At 44.0% G+C, this 22,589-nt stretch overlaps 2 protein-coding genes across 2 annotated transcripts in view; both read left to right on the plus strand.

The window, feature by feature from the left end:
• The window catches only part of LOC135390142 (ADP-ribosylation factor-like protein 13B), a 288,978-nt gene that overhangs the window by 20,026 nt on the left and 246,363 nt on the right, over positions 1 to 22,589 (plus strand). The window lies entirely within an intron of this gene.
• Positions 15,678 to 17,290, plus strand: LOC135387650 (very long chain fatty acid elongase AAEL008004-like). The gene has a single exon (XM_064616758.1). It carries the CDS (start codon positions 15,678 to 15,680, stop codon positions 16,476 to 16,478), a length of 801 nt encoding a protein of 266 aa, XP_064472828.1. The 3' UTR covers positions 16,479 to 17,290.

Below are 22,589 nucleotides of genomic sequence, written 5' to 3' on the forward strand. Positions count from 1 at the left end.
AAAGAAAGGGAAACTACACAAACCTACACTACACTACACTTTCAAACGCAATGGATGAAAACATCACCACAAAACTTGGCAAAGCAACAGTGTAGGAGAGTCCACTTGCGAAATCTCAGCACAAAAACAAAGAGCGTCACAAAGTGTCAAAGAGGTCCGTCGAGGAGAAATTGTACAAGGGCGCTCATGGCAGGTATGAACTGATTTGCGGGGCAGCACCCAAGAACCAAGAACTGGCATCATTAAATTGAGACGTTTTGTTTGTCCGTCTATCTGCCTCATCCACCACGACCCCCGGCGAAGTCTGCCCAGGATGTACGCTCACCTCCAAGCCTAAAGGTGCCCGACAGGCAGGCAAACCGTTCCGTAATGGCGGCGTCACCCCCACCACCAGCTGTTGTTCTCTGCGATTGTATTTTGTCGTTCGGTGAACTTTACAAATTGTTCATAATCTATTGTGTGCGCATAAAATGCCTCTTCGACCTTGAGCCATCTAAATAGACGGCAGCGTGTGCTTGTGTACATTACCTTGTGTACGCATGATGGGACGTAATGCATGGCCCCTTTTGTACACCGTGAAGGTTTTCCAGTTGGGTGAGTGATCGCTGACGTCATGATTAAGGGCTTTCCTGGTGCACAGAACGCACATATTCAGCCGTCATTATTCCACACGTTACGTCGTGCGTACAAAATGGTGCTTTGTTTGCTTAGATGGAGACACGAACGCTCAAGCGAGGTTATCCACATAATTTACCTTTTAAGAAGCGGAGAACGGAATCAGGATGTAGGAATCGGTCATGCTTTACAGACTTTACTTTTACAGGTATATTAGGTATTAGATGGATCTGTTGTCATCTTATGTATCTCGTTCACCATGCAGTTAGATCTACGAGATCTATTAGACTTATGCAAATCCAACAACAACGATAAATGAATGAAGGAAAAGTGATGATGATGCTTCTGCGCGGTGGACGCAGGACCCCAGCCCACTTCAGGGATGTTCATATGAGAAGATAAATTCACGGTGAGCGCGAAGGATATGACAGGTCGGAGTTCTGTTTTCAGCTCTTCCAGGGGGCCGGTAGCTTGAACGTAAGTAAAGAGGGAGTGAAGAGCCCGCGCGGCACTGATGCGTAGGGCTGTTCCATGGGTCAAGGACAAGAAGCAAAAATGGTCTGCGGTCCAGGAGTTCAAGTTGGAAGCAAGCGGTCAGGAAGCACCCATCGTTCGCACGTGTATCGGTAGCAGTCGAATCGTATAGTTGGGGTATGGTAAATTGAGCACAGCACCGTGTTACGTGGTGAAGTTCTGTTTTAACAGTGTGAGTCGTAAACGACGCAGAAGCGATGTAAAAATGCGAGGGAAGCCACCTGGCATGTTGAATGATAATGACGGGTTCACGGGTTAATTGGGGAGTGGCTATTGAGTGATGTCATGGCACCACTGCTGGCGGGCCAAGGGTTACACTAACGTAGACAAGTGGGAGAGCCTATCTTCGTTGGAGAGAATGATGGGCACGGCTGTGCGGTTACGGTGGGTCGCACACTCTAAAAACAGATTTTCACTGCATAGCACGCTGGGCGCCAATCATTGTCACGAATGATACGGTTATCACTTTTTCACACCTTTTTGTTTCAATTTCGACATATGATAATTCACACAAAAGGTGTATGCCTCCCTCTCTCTTCGATATGACAACCCTATCATTCGTGGATATATACTCTTAAAAATGAACTTCACCGCATAACACGCTCCTAGCCAACCATCATCTCGAATGATATCGTAATCTGCCTTTATTTGTTGAAAACGGTAGGCGTACGCCCTGTTCTGTGACACTTATGCTATTCATAATTTTCACAAAACAAGTCAGGGCAGATAACGATATCATTCGAGATGATGGTTGGCTAGGAGCGTGCTATGCGGTGAAGTTCATTTTTAAGTGGTGAATAACTATAGACCAGTTTCATTGCTGTGTGCCTTTTCAAAAGTTTTTGAGATCATAGTTCACGATAGATTATACACGCATTTTTGTACACGAATCTGTCCTGAGCAGTGTGGCTTCATGAAAAGCAGATCTGTCGAAACTAACTTATGCTCTTTCTTGAATTACACATCTCCACTTCTTTGTAATCGTTATCAAGTTGACACGGTATATTTTGATTTCAAGAAAGCGTTCGATTGAGTTAACCATAAGCTTTTACTTTCAAAGGTTGTATTGTTGACTGATTAGATGAGTCACAAAAGTTTCAAAGGTTTGTCAGTTTGGATTGTGTAATAGATATTGTCAATGGTTGAAAAATTACTTGTTCGGAAGGAGGAACGTGGTACGAGTTGCCGGAACTTTTTCCGTTCCGTTCGAGACTGTATCTGGAGTACCGCAAGGAAGTAACCTAGGTCCTCTCTTATTTTTGGTCTTTGTAAATGATCTTGCCGGTGTCGTGAAACATTGCCAGTTGTTAATGTTTGCTGATGACGTTAACATTTTTCGTTCCATATCTTGCTACGGCGATCACCTGTCCATTCAGGAAGACATAAATGCAATCAGCGACTGGAGTTACTTAAACGGCATGTCTCTAAATGTGAAAAAAACCAAAGTTGTATCTTATACAAGGAAAAAATCGACATTACTGTTTGATTATGACATTAAAGGCGTCCAAATAGAGAGAGTGGAAACCATTCGTGACCTTGGGGTCATTTTCGATTCGGCACTGAATTTCAACAACCATGTGTCATTCCTGTATTGCTCCGCAATGAGAATGATGGGCTTCATTTGTCGCATATCCAAGAATTTTAGAGACTTTCATACTGTTGTCTGCTTGTTCTATTGTCTAGTACGAAGCAAGTTGGAGTTCGCATCCGTCGTTTGGAACTGTCTCTCTAACACACTCTCAGATCGCATCGAAAATGTGCAAAAGAAGTTTGTGCGAATTATTTACGATAGGTATTCACAAAGAAAATGGTTTTATGAATACAATCACCTCCTTGCGAAGCTTAAGATGACATCACTGAAGCAACGTCGTTATATTCGGGATATGACTTTCTTGTTCAATGTCGTGCATGGTAAAATAGATGCTCCTTTATTGTTAGCCAGTGTCGATTTTCATGCGCCATCTAGACATTGTAGAGTTCATCGTACTTTTTATCCACGTTTTTGTCACCCGTCTTCTCCTTTGGCGCGCATGCAGTGTTGCTTTAATGACATTGAGAACACTAGTGTGGACATTTTTGCTAATTTTACTTTATTTTTATCCTCTTTGTAACTTTTTTATCGTTTTGTAAGTTAATCTTCTTTCCGTGCACCTCTATGTAGGCTCACGCTGTTGGCGGGCACGTGAAACTAATAAATAAAATAAATAAATAAATAAGAGTATATATCCACAAATGATAGGGTTATCATGTCGAAGCCCTCTCACCATCACCACCACCGCCACCATTATTTCTAAGTGTGTACGTTACAAATAAATAAGGTATATAAACATCCGCGCAAAAACAAAGGGAAAAGCGGGCAATGCACCGGAACAAAACTGGTAAGCTCGTAGCAAACCAGTCTTTAGCGACTGCGGAAGGCCTACCTGTTGATTTATAGCGATAAAAGCGCGCATAATCACACGCACAAATACGCTCACTTTTCAGTGGATGGCTAGGCCAGAAAAAAACGCTGATACGGATGATATGAAAGACGCACGGTTTCCTTGAGTTCGAGGAAACACAATATGAGACTGGTAAACATAAACGCAAACGCAGTGGGAAAGATAGATACGCTACAGATCTGATAAGAAGTTTCCTTGATCAGCTTGGGGAGAAGTTATATAAAGAATTGTTCGTACTAATGAACACCAGTTGGAAATTCAGCGTATAGTCCATGCACTGCCTCTTTCTGTCCCACTGTTAAGTTGCGCAGATTATATCATGATCATGTGTACCAGTTACCAACTACCTCGTTTTTCGTCTCACTTCCGTTTATACCGAACTTTCTTCGAGTCCCGTTGATTTCGTTACAGCCAGCGCGTTTTGAGTGCGCGTGTGATCTGGGCAGGGTCTCGCAACGAATAAGTACAGGGTGGGTGCTATAAAATGTCAGTCACATTTCGCGTGACGCTATATCTACTTGAGAGAAAGGCTTCCGCTACCACACAGTAAATAATTTGTGCAGGAGAAACGTAAAAAAAAAAAAAAATCGTGGTTGCCATGCACTGCGTAAAAATATAAGTACGACCGCACAAACTTTCGCCTTCGTGCATTTCCTATACGCTATACCGATGAATTGAGACGAAAGTTTGCGGGATCTATTTATTTTGTTCCACAGTGCTTGGTAACCACAATAGGAACAATCCGGGTTAGTTGGTGTAGGTTCATGATGACGAATAGCAGCAAGAAGACAAGGGCAGTGTAGAAGTAGACAGGGCAACTGCACTTGGTAACCACAATTTTTTCCTAGGTTTCTCTTGCATAAATTCTTCGTTGTGAGGCAGTCAACGAGGTCTCGGTCAGTCAAATATCACGTCATGCACGAAAATGTGACTGGCCTTTTAGAGCACCCACCCTGTACCCTAGGACGATTGTTATCCTTTATGTCCCTCAGGATTTAAAAAAAGTTCGCAAGGAAGTTCGAGAACTTTTCAGAGGGTGGAGAAAAGCTTTTTTTTTTCGCAGCTATTGTCAACTCCCAGACGGTAGGCAGCATCAACAAGTGCAATATCAAGCTTAAAGGGGCACTAAAATGCCACCCCAAGTTGTCTTTAGATTACGTTACCCGCTGTGTTAATTTCGCACTTGTCGTCGTTATTCAATACTTCCATTCCGTTACAAAGCTACAGTCAGAATTATACCGGATTCTTTCTTGCTTCGGCACTATACACACTCTTAAAAATGAGTTTCACCACATGGGACGCTCCAAGCCAGCCATCATCCCGAATGATATCGTTATCTGCCCTGGGGGCTTAATCGCTTCATCGTCGTTACGGTCGTTACAAGCTAACGAGTGGCGGGAAATTTAAAAAGGTGGGCACGTGATAAAACACGTGCACGGCTCTTCGCGCGATCCGTGAAGGCCGTGGTACACGTCACGCGCAATGTGTCACGTGCCCACCTTTTTGAATTTCCCACCACTCGTTAGCTTGTAACGACCGTAACGACGATGAAGCGATTAAGCCCCCTGATTTGTTGAAAACAGGAGGTGCACGCCTTTTTTGTGACACTTATGCTGTTCATAATTGTCACAAAAAGGCGTACGCCTCCCTTTTACAACAAACCAGTGCAGATAACGATGTAATTCGAGATGGTGGTTGATTGGGAACGTGCTATGGTGGTGAAGTTCATTTTTAAGAGTGCACAGTAAACGTCGCTTCAGCCAACGTCACCTATAGATACAGAAAGCCTGCTTATTGCCTCTTCTCCTTTGTTCGCTACGTCGAGATATAAAGTCAGTATTCGTCTGTTACTGCGATTCGCTACTCTACGAAACTCGCATATGATTGCAGCTGATTTAGCAAATTTGAACCTGTAGACTAAAAGTGCGACACGCTTTCCAGAAAAGCAGTCTTAGAAAAGTATGGGACCATGTTGCGCTTTATTTTGTTTTCCCATTTAGTACGGGGGACGTTTACTACTCGAAGACGACAGTTGCTGTCCATGAAGCTGACGGTGGCCGGTCTTCATGGTTACGAGCGCTGAAAGCACGTTCGTGATTGGCTATACAGCCGTTGAAAACACGATCCTAATTGGCTGACTCTTAGTTGTTACGTCACGTCGACGAGTGAGCAGGCTTTCTGTATGTGGGTGGTGTTGCTTCAGCTCGTGCGTCGGGTATACATCTGGCGCTTTTTGTCCATGCTCCGCGTGCACGCGTGTGCCACGGCACGGACCAGTTCCGGCGGAAAACATAATGGGATTTACGAAGCGCACCGATGTCGCTATCCGAAGGACGTGAAGATAATTGTTGTTTTGTGAACATTTGTGGTTACTGTTGTGGGCTACAATTCAGTAGATCGGTACTGAAAAATGCAGCAATGCGCATCATGCCGCGCATGTACACAACTCTGTGACAGGACCCGTTCCAAATCAACACGCACACAATAAGCATGTGGCGGCCCGTGGACGACGATGGCAACGACGTGCCTCTGCTGGAGCGCGCCGCTGCGCCTGCCAGCCAGTTCTACCGGCACCGTCCTAGCTTGAGGCCACGTCCACCTGCCCGCTGGGACATTCCATCATCGCCGGTCAGGACTCATGTAGGGGAACACCACCTCCTCTACATTTGGTGACCCGAACAACGAACACCATGTTCGGCGTAATTCGGCCATGCAACATCCTAAATTTTTCGGCAAACCAGCAGCGAACCACCCTCTAGCAGGCAAGGCGCATCGGGACCATGTTCCACCGGGGACCCGCAGGAAGATCACAGTAAGCTGAGTTTCCGGCCTCCACCTGCTTCACGATGGTCCTCCCCGGCACTTCTCTGGCGGTAACCGGCATTCACGCTGTCGTACCGGTCGCGGTACTGTCGCCCACTCAGCAACGCACTCACCTAGCAACAATCAGCACTCAGCAACTCACTCACTCAGCAACAATCAACGCTCGGCAGCAATCACTCAGCAAGCACTCAGCGCACTCAACAAGGGCTCAACGCACTCAGCAGACACTCAACACAATCAGCAACCACTCAAGCACCCAACCACTCAACCAATCGGCATTCACATCCCATCACTGGAACCCGCCCGGATAGCGGCGCTCTTGTTCCCGCCATCCCGCTGCTGCTGCATCAACAGCCACAAGCACAAGCCGTGTGCCCAGTCGTCTACCATCTACGAGCTGTCATCATTCTCCTCTTCATGGTATCGACGCGAACCTCAACCGCATGCACCGCTCCGCGTCTGAGGGGGGGGGGAGTGATGTGGCGGCCCGTGGACGACGATGGCAACGACGCCACTGCGCCTGCCAGCCAGTTCTACCGGCACCGTCCTAGCTTGAGGCCACGTTCATCTGCCCGCTGGGACATTCCATCATCGCCGGTCAGGACTCATGTAGGGGAACACCATCTCCTCTACAAGCATTTCCGCGCTTCCCCTGCTATCTGATTAGACGCCACCAATCTTTGCTTCCTGAGAATGCCATTCGTTGCCACCAAAGACCGCTATGTTTTCATTGCGTTTTGATTCTGAACAGTAGCGCTGTGTGAACTAATTTTCCTTGCATTACAGTTACTGAAACACGGACTTTCATTTGAGAATAAGTCATGTTTGCATTTTATTGCCCCTTTGGAAACACATTTCTGCAGTAGTAGGTGTGTGCATGAAATTCCGCTGGTATGTGGGAGGTCTTACATTGTTAAAAGTTTCGCCACATACACACTTAAAACTGAACTTCACCGCATAGCACGCTCCTAGCCAACCATAATCTCAGATGATATCGTTATCTGCGCTGATTTGTTAAAAACCGGAGGTGTACGCCTTTTTTGTGACAATTATGAACAGCATAAGTGTCACAGGAAAGAATAGTAATGATGATATGTGGCATCAAACTGCGTAGGAAGCGCAATGGCCGAAATGCCCACATCTGAATGATAATTCATAAAAAAATAACCACCAATTATTTTCAACTACTTTCAGCGCCAATATGCCTTCTAGGGACAAGGCTTTAATATATGTTTGAAAGAAAAAAAATTGGAGAGATCGACCGGACCACCCTGCCTGATCCGGCGTGAAATCACCCTCCATCATCATCTCTCATTACGTACAAGTGGCACTGGGGCAGCGCTAGCCTGCAGGCCGGCATCAGCCCCACCTCATCATCGTATCTTTACGTGTGTGTGTGTGCGTGCGTGTGCGTGCGTTTGAAAACGGAACTTCACCACATAGCACGGTGAAGACCAACCTATGAACAGGGGGGGGGGGAGCGTTATATGTTCATTCTGAAAAAGAATAGAAAAAAGAGGGATACATTAGGCCTGCACTCTAAAAACAGAGGAGGGGGGGGGAGTAATGGCAGGATAGGCTCGCCGTTGTTGGTCACACAGAAGCGGGCGTCGTCACGACTATAGCAAAAAGAAGAAAAAAAAAGAAAAAGAAAGAAAACACAAACACAAAGAAAGGACGGACGGATGGAGGATAGAGGAGGATGAAGGATGGGGATGCGGTGAGGGTCACGAGTTCGTCGAGGAGAGCAAAGTATTAGATGGGTCGTTGAGCAAGGCAAACAGAACAGAGGGGGGGGGGGGTGAGGTAGCTTGCCGTTGTTAAAACAGAACAGAACTTCGCCACATAAAACGGTGAAGGCCAACCACTGCACGGAATGGTACCTTTATCACTTCTCACCTTTATCACCGATTTGTGAAAAACGCGGGGCGTACACCGTTTATAGAACTGCATAAGTGTTCCAAAAAGGCGCACGCCTCCCATTTTAACCAATCAAGGGGCAGAATGATGTCATTCGGGATGCTGATTGGCAAAGGGCGTGCAATGTGGTAAAGTTCTGTGGCGAGCCCTTTCACCGCCACCACCACCATCTGTTTTCAGAGTTCCTCAGAGGCTTCCAGACATATATGTCGGCACAGTTCCCTTAGAAGTCGGCCCAGGACGCACATTCCCCCAGGAGGTTAGTCGTGGCGTTGCCCACCTCTGTGAGGCCGACAACGGTGAGCCCTATCACCGCCACCACCACTATCTGTTCTTTGTGTGTACGCTACGGCGGCTTGCTATTTGTAGTGAAGAAAACCAGTTGGCTACAGGTCAATCAGAAGACCACAGACCCGCAGAAACCGAAGAGCCTTGATCACCTCACTACGGTGTGTGTGTGTGTGTGCGTGTGGGGATATGTTTATTAAGAAAAAAAGAAAGGAAAGGCTAGCCAGGCAAAGAGCTGGCTTGCTATTCCGAAAAAAAAAGGAAAAAGGGGGAAGGGGAAAACGAAAAAGAAAAGGAAGGAGAAAGAAAAAACAAAAAGGGGAATCAAAAAGAAAAGGAAGGAAAAAGAAAAAGGGGGAATCTGTGGGGCCTAGCAGGGTTGCTAGGGAAAAGTCTGAGATCCCGAGGCGAGCGGTGCGCGACCGCAGGAGAAGACGGTGTTGGCGGTAACGAGTGCAGTGGAGCAGCAGTTGTGGAATGTCTCCCTTAACATGACAGGTGAGGCAGATAGGTGAAGGAAGGTGGCCCACCTTAAAGAGCAGTGGTGGAGTCCAGTTCAGACGTTCAGTCGAAGCCTTTCGAGCAAGGACTCCCTCCCAGGGGCAGCGGACTACCAGAGTGTGGGCCATCGTCGGGTCAATCGAGCGAAGAAAATAGTTTCGTCCTGACGGCGCCTTGGAAAAAGGCCCGAGAGCTATTCGTGCAACATCGACGAATGGCTAGCCGAGTAGTAACAGATGGGTGGGCGTAAGCGGGGGTGAGAGTTAGCAACCTGGACCCCTGGGCCCTGCCCTGAGTCCTTCGCGTATTTTTTCCCGCGCGGCGCGTGTGCGGAGGGTTATCCGCGCGCTTATAACTTGCATAGACATGCAAAGAAGGGTCAAACACAAAAAGTACAACTTGAAACCAAGTCAACACACATGGTTGCCAGAATGTAAAATCCATGTTGAATATCGTTGAACAATGTGAAACGTGAATTGAAAACATGAATTTCACGCAGATTTTACGTAAAATTTCAACGTGCGAATTGTAATGCAGGAATTCAACGTTGATTCAACACTCATATACCAGCAGTTGAATGGAGCACGATATGACGGCGTTGATACTTACGCTGGAATTTAACGTAACCGAAAACGTAGAACGAACAATGTTGTTTCTGCACAAGTTTAACTTGAGGATTTCACATGCAAAGTGCACACGTAGAAATCACGTTGGTTTATCATACGTAAAGCAACTGCATTATCCACTCCAATCCCATCCAGGATCCAATTAAAGTCAGTTCCTTTCAAAGCGGAATCGGGGAAGCCGCACCAGACGCCATTCTCCTCAGATCGTAATCGCCATTAACTGATGCTGGCGTTTCAAGTTTATTTCGCTTTTGCGGCTTCTTCTTCTTTGTTTCGTGACTTGTTTTGGTTTCGAACCGGGTTGTGCTGGTGACTGTGATATCGGTAAGCACAGGTTTCACTGCTGGGATATACGAATCGGTTATGACGGTTACAACGGGCTCTCTACTATCAGGAAGCTGGCTCAGAGATTATCGCCGCTGCTAGCAAGTACAGTGTGTGCGGTTTATGAGTGATTCGTAGAAAGCGCAGGTATGTGCACGGATTTGAGATCATTATTGTGTTTACATTTGTAGAGTGTGCAAATAGGGTCACTATTACATGGTGGGCTCCCGAATTGTTTTTCAGCGTTGTTGGCCGTTTCAAATTCGTGTGATAATTATCGTGACTTATATTTCAGCACAGAGAGCGATGCGTGAAAGAAAGGCAGATGTTGAGCAAAGGGCGAGCCTGTACACAGATGTAACGTAAGTTTTCTCTTAGGTGTTCGAATTGATCTTTTGCTCTGTTTGTGTCCACTTTTACGCAGGCGTAGTCGCAAAGAAAGAAGACAGCCTGGATACCGAAACGACGTGGCTTCCCGCGAGGTTCTAGTGCATTTCAACAATTAGAACGGTCAGTTAACTGCCTTTATTGTTCACAAGAGAGAGTATGGAAATGTGTAGCTGTGCTAATCAAATGTAAGGAGAATAAAACCTTACGGCAAGCATATTCTTGTGTCATTATTTACGACTATTATCAGGACGTTACGCCTATTTGTGAAATAAAAGCATCGAGAAATAACATGTATTCAATAATAATTAAAAATGTAGTTACGTGTAAATTGCATTTTCATCGCATGTTAATTATATGTTGTCAGTTTGCTGTTGATTATTCTACTTTTTCAACATTGGTATACGTTGAATTCACGCGTAAACTACGTTTCAGTTACGTGGAATATGCGTTCTGGTCGCTGTTAATTTAACCCGTTTCTGGCTGTGACATAAGCCAGGTTGAATCAACGTTAATTGTTAACGTCGACCCTGCATTCACATGGTTGATTTTGAACGTGTTTTCAGCGTTGAATTTGCAATGTTGTGTTGACTGGGAATATATTTATTAAAGCCAATAGTGCTGGGAATTGTGCCAGTTGTGATGCCAATCAGGTGAAGGAGCAAAACCCAGCCGAAAAACCTTCACCACCTGTAACAGAAGAAATAAAAACGCAAGACAGTACATGTAAAGAATATATATAATTTATTAACTATATCCAGTCCTTAGATTCTGAAAGAAAACATAAAATAAACATTCATCACATTAATTTGTTCACTTACGGAGCCCCGCACCAATGACCTGAAATATGACTTATTATTATATGAAACTACATTCGCATTCAATAATACATACGACACTGCGGCCACACTGGATAATCTGAAAAAGACATTTTAATATCCACAATCATACTTCCATTATAGCAACAATAATCTGAAAGAGAATCTCATTTAATATTCTACTTTCAATAATACATACAATACTGAGGCCACATTGGATAATCTGAAAAAGGTACATTTCAATATCAACAACCATACATGAACCCATGGAAGACCATGGACATGAACGACAAGGACGACACGAGCACAAGAGGAAATAAAATCTATAACACTACACTTAATCAAAGGAGATATTCTTAACCAATATAATAACAATCAAAATTACAAGTTGTATTATAGAAAGTCTGAGACGTGACCACCATCATTGCAATTGCGGGATTTTAATTACAAGTGCCGATAGATGTATGTAATTAAGTGTGAACAGCAGAGACCCTGGAAGACCATGCGACACGAACGACCAGAGGAAATAGAATCTATAACACCACATTTAATCAAAGAAGATATTCTTAATCAAAACAACACAGGAGGAGAATAATCTATCATTTTAACTATCATAAAATCATCGTCGTGACTTAATCTAATCGAACACCATACAATTTTCATTCTAAGAGACACTACAAACCTTACTTTGATTTGTGAACCCAACACAGAAAATAGATATGTTAAAAAATGAACTCCACCGCATAACACGCTCCTAGCCAACAACCAGCTCTAATAATATCTGCCCTGGTTTGTCGAAGACGGGAGGCGTACGCCTGTTTTGTGACAGTTATGAACATTTCGAGCGCAATAGGGAAGATAAGTTGATTATTCCAACATTACACAACTTTTAGTTAATCAATTTCTTATTCAGTGAATAGCATAGACATAAGGAAATAATGAGAAACAACACAATCAACAGCTAGCATTAATAGAGAGCCGAACCTGCACGTAAACAACAGATACATGCAGGAATATAATAGCGAAACAATCTATCAAAACAAGAAACACTACCACCTAATACTGTGAATAGCACAGACCTAACGCTGAAGAACAGAGGAACACTCTAAGCGGAGCCATGCAAACAACAACAGAGGAAAATAATCTATCATTGAGCCATCATAAAATCATATTCGTGACAATCTAATCGAACACAATACAATTTTCATTCTAACGAACGCTACAAACCTTGATGGAGGTATCCAAGACATAGAAAATATGCACTCTTTTCATCTCGGTTTTCACTCTTTTCGCTCAAAGCCGGGGGGACTTTATGTCTCTATTTATTTGACCAAAACGAAGCAACTCCCATGCTCTATCACTCAAAGGGTTGGGGGCTATATTCCTTCATCCAGCAAACAGAGCGCTTTCGAGGTCAGATAAGATAGTTCAAAGGCGATATATTTCATTGTGCAGCGCAGATAGATGACGATATTATTCGCGGGGATCACTATCTTCTCGTATCCGTTCCTTGAAACGGAAGTCTTTCGTCATAGTGGATGACAAGTCGGCTAAGTTTGTACAGATGCGATATTTTTATTGAACATGTAGAGAAAGTCCAAATTATTAAATGATAGCAACAATACTCAATCAAAAACGAGAAACCAATTTAATTACATCAATTTTTGTAATATCTTGCAACAGAAAGTTCTATATAGATGAACCACACAGAAATATCAAATGTGAAATGCAACTCAGAGCTATGAGGCATTCCCATCTTAGAGATTATTTTTACTTATGTCAATCGAGTGAACAATTGAAACAAATACAAGACAATAATTATTTCAGGTAGTAACTTCACAACTCATAGGATATCAGTCGAGTGAATACTGTAACAAAGTCAAAACAATAATTAATTCAGACATATCATTTCTAAGCAAGCAGCGTGAATACAGAATCACTGAAGGCACACGGTTTTTCTTGCTCATCATGTCGTTTGTTTGTGTTGTTTTTCTTGTTTTGATAGATTGTTTCGCTATTATATTTCTGCATGTATCTGTCGTTTACGTGTTGGCTAGGAGCTGCAGGTTTGGCTCTCTATTAATGCTAGCTGCTGATTGTGTTGTTTCTCATTATTTCTTTATGTCTATGCCATTCACTTAATAAGAAATTGATTAACTAAAACTTGTGTAATGTTGGAATAATCAACTTATCTTCCCTATTGCGCAAGAAATGTTCATAACTGTCACAAAACAGCCGTACACCTCCCGTCTTCAACAAATAAGGGCAGATATTATTAGAGCTGCTTGTTGTTGGCTAGGAGCGTGCTATGCGGTGAAGTTGATTTTTTAACATATCTATTTTCTGTGTTGGGTTCATAAAACAAAGTAAGGTTTGTAGTGTCTCTTAGAATGAAAATTGTATGGTGTTCGATTAGATTAAGTCACGACGATGATTTTATGATAGTTAAAATGATAGATTATCCTCCTCCTCTGTTGTTTTGATTAAAAATATTTTCTCTGATTAAATGTGGTGTTATAGATTTTATTTCTTCTTGTGTTCGTGTCGTTCTTGTCGTTCGTGTCCCATAGTCTTCCAGGGTCTCTGCTGTTCACGATTAATTACATACATCTATCGGCACTTGTAATTAAAATCCCGCTATTGCAATGATTGTAGTCACGTCTCAGACTTTCTATAATACAACTTGTAATTTTGATTGTAATTATATTGGTTAAGAATATCTCCTTTGATTAAATGTAGTGTTATAGATGTTATTTCCTCTTGTGTTCGTGTCGTTCTTGTCGTTCATGTCCATGGTCTTCCATGGATTCATGTATGGTTGTTGATATTAAAATGTACCTTTTTCAGATTATCCAATGTGACCTCAGTATTGTATGTATTATTGAAAGTAGAATTTGATAATAAAGAAGATTTTCTTTGTTATTGGGGTCCATCGCCGCTGCCGCTGCCGCATTGTATGTATTATTCAAAGTAGAATATTAAATGAGATTCTCTTTCAGATTATTGTTGCTATAATGGAAGTATGATTGTGGATATTAAAATGTGTCTTTTTCAGATTATCCAGTGTGGCCGCAGTATTGCATGTATTATTGAATGCGAATGTAGTTTCATATAATAATAAGTCATCTTTCAGGTCATTGGTGCGGGGCTCCATAAGTGAACAATTGGTAAGCAATGTGATGAATGTTGATTTTATGTTTCCTTTCAGAATCTAAGGACTGGATATAGTTAATAAATTATGTATATTCTTTACATGTACTGTATTGTGTTTTTATTTCTTCTGTTACAGGAGGTGAAGGTTTTTCAGCTGGGTTTTTCTCTTTCACCTGATTGGCATCACAATTGGTACAATTCCCAGCACTATTGGCTTTAATAAATATATTGCAACTTGATTGGCATTACAATTGGCATTAATAAATATATTTCAACTTATACTTAGAACATAAATGGGACAAACCCATTTGTGGCCCATTTCAAACTTTCCATTTCTGAACTCCTTGTCCGCGTCTATTGCTGCAGTAAGCCGATATGAACTTGTACCATCTACTCCGCTTTGTCTCTCTTGCGTCTCCAAGGCTGACTGAATAGTCCACGCTCTTGATGTGGAAGAAGAGATGTACCGCAGAGCGGTAATATAGCAAAGGCTGCTGCTTCGGTTGATAACAGCTAGGGCAGGGGCTTGAAACCGCGCTTGGATGCCTCCTCAGGAGCACCAAACATGCACATTACACAGAATGATACCGTTACCACTCCTGATGTGTGGAAAGCACGTACGCCTTTTTGTGATAACTAACATGAAAACGTAAGTGTCAGAAGAAGGCGTACGCCACTCGTTTGTGAACGATCAGGGGGCAGAACGATGTGTCGGGATGGTGGTTGTCTATAAAAGCATGCTATGTGGTGAGGTTGTGTTTTAACAGTGTAGTGTTAAGGGGGGGGGGGAGAGAGACGGTATTGTCGGCGCAGGGTGGTACGACATGTGATTTCCAGTCTATTAACGCGTGCATGAGAACCTCTTCAAGGTCTATGAAATATTCTGTGATGCATGGCCTTGTGTGATCGAAGGAAAGACAAGCTTCCCCTAATTGTTCGCGAGCGCTGTCATAAAGTTGGAACACTCTCTGCCCTTCATTCATCAGCGCACTTCCTTCCTTCTATTGGAGACGTCACCAAATACGTCGAGAGGGGCACGTGCCGGGAGATTTCAGCGCACGTTAAAAGTACTCTCTTGTGGGCCATGGCCTCTCCCATGACCACGATTGTCTGCGCGATGTGAATCGTGGAATTATCAATTCCTTCCCGTATGTCTCGCTTAGAATAACCAGTGGGACGACTTCCTTCCCGCATTACCTTATATAAAGACGCCCGCCATACTCAGAGCCGGCGCATTCATTTTCCTCATGGCTGCATCGCTGATACCGCTGGTCGCTCGCGACCCACGGACCCGTGACTGGTGGTTCGTCGGAGGCAACGTGCCATTGTTGGTCGCAATTCTTTCGACGTACGTGTACTTCGTGAAAGTCGTTGGGCCGCGATTTATGCGAGACAGGAAGCCCATGGATCACCTCAAACCGCTCATTGTGTTCTACAATGGGGCCATGACGGTGACCAACATATACTTCTGCTACCACTTCTTCCGACGGTCTTACTTCGGTGGTGGATACAGTTTCCTGTGTCAGGGCATCGATTTCGAAGCTCGCGACGAGACGACGATGGAGTTGTTGGAACTGTGTTGGTGGTACCTGTGGGTTCGCGTTGCAGACTTCTTGGACACGGTGTTCTTTGTTCTTCGCAAGAAAGATGCGCACGTCTCGTTCTTTCACGTCGTCCATCATTGCTTGGTCGTTTTCAACGGGTGGTACGGTGCTGGGTACGGCCCGGACGGACAGGTCATGCTGGTGATTTGCTTGAACAGTTTCGTTCACGTCTTCATGTACTCTTACTATCTGTTGTCGCTTCTGGGACCCTCGGTGAAAAAGTACCTCTGGTGGAAGAGGTACCTGACTCAACTTCAGATAGTGCAGTTCTTGATCCTTTGCCCGCACGGTATTGTCCCGCTCTTTAAAGACTGTGGTTATCCGAAGATGCACGTGTATTTAGCGATTCCTCAGGGAATCTTCTTTCTCGGAAACCTCGTCAACTTTTATAGGGAAGCGTACAACAGAAAGCGAAGCGAGCGGATTTCTCAGAAGGCGGAATAATGAAAGGCAATTGCTTAAATTAAATCGAGTAGAAAATGCTGTAAAACAATTAAAGTTTGCGATCTCCCATTTTCGTGATTTTCGCGATTGAAAGAGTTCGCAAAATTTCAATCAGAAATTGACGCTTCAGTGCTGCGGAGCACAATCTTGTTTTCGTTTCCACTTTCTCTAGCTAGGTGTCATGGTAGAAGTAAGAATTTGAACTACGTTCCGGCACAGTGCCGCTGTCACCGAATGCCGTACGGGCATTCTTGGGGAGGGAAATATATTTATTACAAAAAGAAGAAGAGAAAAAAAAGAGAAAGTAGGAAATGTGATGACCAAACGGAGTGTCGGCTTGCTATTCCACAAATAAGCGATAAACAAAATAAGTGTCAAAATAAAACAAAAAGAGAGGCGAGAGGAGGATGACAGAGAGGAAAAAAGACATTCGAGGTTTTATCGCTAAGTCACAGATTGTCGCATCCCAGAGTTCGTGAAATGTAGTGGCCGCGAATGTGTGTCATGCGTCCCCGTTTCGCCGAACAAAATTGGGGCTGCGAAAATGAAGAGTTTTTTACAGTACCGAAGAAACAAAATAGCACGAGCGATCTCCTGCGTGATTTCTTCATTCATTTCTCAAAAGGTATCTAGTCGCTTTACACGTGCACCCTGTTGTGAACGTTGCTTGTTTTTGTGTTCTTGTTTTGACCTAGAGTCACTAAATAAGCTATGCTTATTTAGTGACTCTATTATGACCCTCCTGCATGACCTATAAATGGGGGTGTAGTGTGGAGTAATAAATAAATATATAAACATGGCAACAGTTTTCTGTCATTAACGTAAGATAAACTACACGAGTACAGAGCCCAATGATAACGCCACGACCGCCCATGCAGCTTGGGCCGAATATGTTTTTTTAATTTTTTGCTGAGCGGCCACGCGGTCCGCATGCGGCCCGCTGGACACCACTTCGGCACCCCTGCGTCTACACATCTCCACTCTTCATCCTCCATCCGTCTTTTGTTTTTCTCTCTTTTTTTTTGCCACTGTCGTGACGACGCCCACTTCTGTGTGGCCAACAACGGCGAGCCGATCCTGCCATTACCCCCCCCCCCCCCCCCCAGGCCTATTTCCGCCGCGGTATTCGCTAAAACTTGCGACAGCAGAGGTTCCGCTACAATTTTGGTCGATAGAGGAAAAAAGTACTCTCGAGAGAAAGGTGATGTTAATCTTCTACGTATGTTCAATATTTCCAGAAATAAGGTAACGTTTCCAGAAATAGGAACTTTTTAAAATGCCGTGTTAGCGCCGCGAACGCCTTAGACGAAGTCCTCACAAGAAGCACAATCATCAGGATAACATTACACTGAGAGAACAGGGTGGTCTAGTATCTGATGCCCGCAGGGTGAGCAATTTATTTGCTGCCCATTTCAGCTCTTGTTTTTCTTCTTCAACTGTATGTGTGTAGCCCTCAGTTATACAGTGTAATGACTTCCTTCCTTTGAAGGCTTCTCCCGCACCTGTTTTTTTTTTTTTTTCTTTCCGTCCAGTTTCTTTACTTTGTGAGTTCTCGAAAGTTTTCGAGATTATTCTCTGTGAACGTTTCTATAACTACTTTTGTAGAAAAATTTGCCCTGAGCAATGTGGATTTATGAGAAATCGATCTGTCGAATCGAATCTGTGTACATTTATGCGCTATACCATAGCCTCTTATAGACTAACTATGTCCGTCAGCTCGCGCCGCGCACAACGAGGAGGAGCCGTCGCGAGACGATGCGGGGAGGCGCCGCCAGGGGCGCCACACAAGCTGGGTGACTCGCGCAGCAGGTACGAGGGGGGTTCAAGTCAAACCGGGACTTTGTGTCTCCTGAGTGTACAAGTGACTCACGCTACTTCTTTTTTCGTCGTTTTCTACACGCGACATGCCTCCGCGTTCACCACGTGGTGGTCCAAAGTTTGTGCAAAACAGAAGACACGTACTAGACAAGATGGCCGACAACGAGGTTAGCGCGCACGTCAAACAGCGAATTGTCATGAAGTTTCCCGCGAATGAATACGTAAAGCCATCTGAAATTCGCAGAAGACTTCAGGCTCAGTATGGCCACGATACACTTAGCCGCAGCAAAGCGTTTGAGTGGTGGAAACGGTTCCAAGACGGCCGTACATCAGTGCAGGATGATCCCGGCCGGGAGGCTCAGAGCCAAGTGTCAGAGTTCCTGAGAACATCCAGCTTGTGGAGCGCCTGATCCTCAAGGACCGGCGGATAACATGTCTCGATATCAATAGTGTCTAGAGTGCGATCAATAGTGCATGTTACTGCCAGGTTCTCAGGGATGTGCATAAGGCGCTGAAGCAAAAGCGGCCGGGCCTCATCACCAAAGGTGTACTCCTCCTACAGGACAATGCACGCCCGCATACCGCGCATCTCACGACACGCACCTTACAGGAACTTGTCTAGGAGTTGCTGCCACATCCCCCTTATAGTCCAGACGTCGCCCCCTGCGATTTCCATATCTTCGGGCCACTGAAGGCGTTCCTTGGAGGCCTCCACTTCAGCTGCACCGACGAGGTCAATAATGCGGTCCGATCATGGCTGCTATGCGCCGGTAAGGATTTCTACGCTGCTTGCATCCAAGCCCTCGTGAAACGCTGGGACAAGTGCATTACTGCAGTTGGAGATTCCGTTGAAAAATAAAACAAATTTCTCGTCTGTAAGTTCATTTTACTTTTGTGAAAAAAGAAAAGCCCCGCTTTGACTTGAACACCCCTCGTATATACGGAAAACGCGCGGTGGAGTCGCGTATGCACAGAATTCCTTGGTCAAAGGTGATTATTTCCTGTGGGCACAAGCAGGGCAGGTCCTTTATGGTGTGTGTGCAGGATGCTGTGTTTGCAATTCCAAGAGCACTGCAGCCCTGTAATAACAGCATGCGCTACCGTGCTATGAAAAAAATGCATAACTTATTCATGTCAGATGAGTAATGTGTCATCTTTGTTCATTTCGTATGTTCCCTGTCTTCACCATGTTTCCTAACGTATCCCACCTTCCACAATCTAAAGTGCTGACAGACTGATATCGTAATGCAGCACAGCTGTGTCCTTTCCATAAAATCACTATATGTTGCAGAGTGAATTACGTGCTTGGTCTACATGCATATCATAGTAACTGAACATTTGTTTTGGTACTGAAACCTTTTCATTTATTGCACACACCCTCCAACGCTTGAACAGCCTTCACCCTATCTTGCCACTGCAGTAGCTTTTTATTATCTGAGTCTGATGGGCAGAACACGGCACATTAATGATGGTAGTATCGTATGACTAGGGATACGGCTTTGGTTTTGTCCGATAAGCTCTGCAAACACCCACCAGTAATTTTTAAAATGAAATTTTGTACAAAATATTGAGACTATTGTGATCCACAAGGCCAAACTTGTCATGCCAAAAGTCATGTATTGGCTTGTTGAAAAGGGCCACAAATGGACCGTGATGAGCATTATGGCTTTCAGCAAATTGTCCTGCCAGGGAGCTTCAGGACATCTAATGAGAGTAGGCCATTGTTGCACGAGCACGCCTGAATATAAAAGGTTGTCCAGTGTCCGATGCTAATATTAGGCATTTACCAAGTTGAGATAATCAATTAGAAGTACAGGTCTTTGATTATCAACACTAACTTCTAACTTGACTAGTATATGCTTCACTTCTGTATAACTGAGTATTTTACATTTTGTGCTGCCAACGCGTAATGTCAATGTGCAAACAAAAAAGTTGCACGCTGCATTACAAAAGTGTGGTGCACATGCTCATCTTGTTGTTTAATATTTGCTTCTGATTTATATGAACTTCAGCAATTGTGACCATTTGCCCCGCTTCCTGGAACCCCTGAACAAGTGGATTTTCTAACGTCAGCCACTGTCATGTCACGAAATTATTGTGTTTTGTGTATCAGGGCACTATAGGTAACATGCAGGCTGTTCGAAACGTATCCGTACACACTTAACTGTTGTGTTTACGTCTCCACGTACACACTTCAGTACATGCACTACGTCTTGCTGTTTTTGCAGCTACGCCATGACCACGTCATAATTGAACGACGGTTTATTTCCTTAATAATTGAATTTTAACGTTCCTCATCAACAGCTCCACAGAGACTGGTCACTATGAATAACTGCAGTAAAGAACGTTACGACGCGATTGACAAGGGTTATTTCTCTTACTGCTACACAGTCCATCGAAGGTACCTAAATTCGTTTTTTCACTGATCGCGTTATGTTTCTCAAAATAATTTGAACGACAATGGGCGTTCGTGCCATCGCAAACCGGAGACACGAAGCAGCAGCACGTCGTCACTTTCACTGAAAACGTTGACTATCCGTGGTCCCACGTTCTCAAAAGCAAGGCACATAAATGTTCGAAGGACTTGTACATTGATTAACCTAATCCAAAGACACAAACACATCTATCATTTACTTCTCACTCATTAGCCGTCCAGTAATACGCTCCGAACCTCCGAACACAAATTTAGCGGCCGCCATGACATTTCAGGGTTTTCTGCCGCCGCCGGAATACGCAGTATACTGCCGCCGGCACGCTAACTGGAGGCGGCGGCAATCTGTTGTACAGGAGCGGGTTTGGAAATACGCTTCCCGGTCGCCGCGGTCTCGCTTTCGGCTCATTTGCATATCAAAATCCGGGGCTGGATATTTGAAGGCACGTGTTGTGGTTCAGGATTTTTTAAACGTGAAGTGGCTTGCATCTGGAATAGTCTCTCAATCTGCTATGTCTCTATTGCACGAAATCCCCTAATTAGAATGTTAATTAATGAATTTTAGGTAATTAGTCATCTTCTAGTTGCATACTTTCTCGAGAGGATGTCTCCTGGCCGTATAACCCAACTGCAAAAACAAAATCTATGCTGCTCTAATAGCTTTTTCATAAAAATTCTGTAAAGCTAAAAAAATAAAAAATAAAAACACCCTGCATAGCTTCCGTCGCACAATCAGTTGCAGAGCTCTATAGTGTAGTTAGTTAGTTAGTTAATAAATTAGTAAAATAAAGTAAACCTGTAGCACATGTCAAACTCTGTTTTGCAACTTCATTGCTCCGAGCAGATAAACAAATCGTCGTGTCTTTTGGAACAGGTATACGAAAATATATCGGAGACGCTGCGAGATACCGCCATAGTTATTGCACCCCAAACGTACCACAGGTGAAGCATAGCGAGCAAGATAGAATTTTCTTAACTTGCACAGGTTGCCGAACGCCATCTAATTTTTTGCTCACATTAACTATGTTACACTGTAGGTATGTGAGCCAAACAAATGAAGAAATAATGTATGTATTTATCTGAGTGTTTCGCTGTAGTTCTTCGCGGCACAGAGTTGATGATGATGATGATGAGTTAGATACCCTGAACTGTACTAATTGTCCTATTCACACTTGTATGCATTGCCACGTTATATTAAATTTTCCTCAAACACATAATAACAATATTCGGGAGTTGGTGTATGCCAACACGGTTTATTAGTGCTCTTTGCCCATTTGCACTTCATCATCAGAATATATCTATTGTTGTTGTTGCGTGGTGGCAGTAAGCAAGCGATTAACAATAAAGTTAATGATTGTTTACCGCGTTTGACATGTTTAGGGAAAAGTCACACAGGATTTTTTTTTTCTGCAAATATACTTCATTACGTGGGTAATTTCACACGGGTAGACTCTTCCTGCGGAACTCATCCCACCGGAAAAAGCGTATTAAACGAAGTTTTTCGTACAATCAAATGCTTTGTAAGAGAAGCCGTCCGATGAGTGAAAAAATGGAAGCAGGGTGTAGGCAACAACAGTAACTCCGAATTCCTGTGAGAGACCTAAGCTTTGGAGCAGAAGGCCAACAGCACTCATTCAGAAGGCTGTCTATTCTTCCTGGAGTCGTTGGCCCTGCGGAGAGACCATGAGCAAACATCATGTCTTCAATTAATAAATGAGAATGTTGGGTACATAATCCTTTGCTTGCGGCGAACAGACTAGGACGAGGACAGTGTGGTCCTCGTGTCGTCCTCTTCCTAGTGTGTTCGCATGGCGCAAGCAAAGAAAAAGAAACATTATGCAATTCGTTTGATCTCTTTAGCA

This window comes from Ornithodoros turicata, chromosome 3, assembly GCF_037126465.1.
Source record: "Ornithodoros turicata isolate Travis chromosome 3, ASM3712646v1, whole genome shotgun sequence".
In the NCBI taxonomy this organism is placed as follows: domain Eukaryota; kingdom Metazoa; phylum Arthropoda; class Arachnida; order Ixodida; family Argasidae; genus Ornithodoros; species Ornithodoros turicata.

Bases quoted from the DNA above. Each gene is read 5' to 3' on its own strand.
- LOC135387650 (XM_064616758.1), top strand. From the start codon at position 15,678: ATGGCTGCATCGCTGATACCGCTGGTCGCTCGCGACCCACGGACCCGT.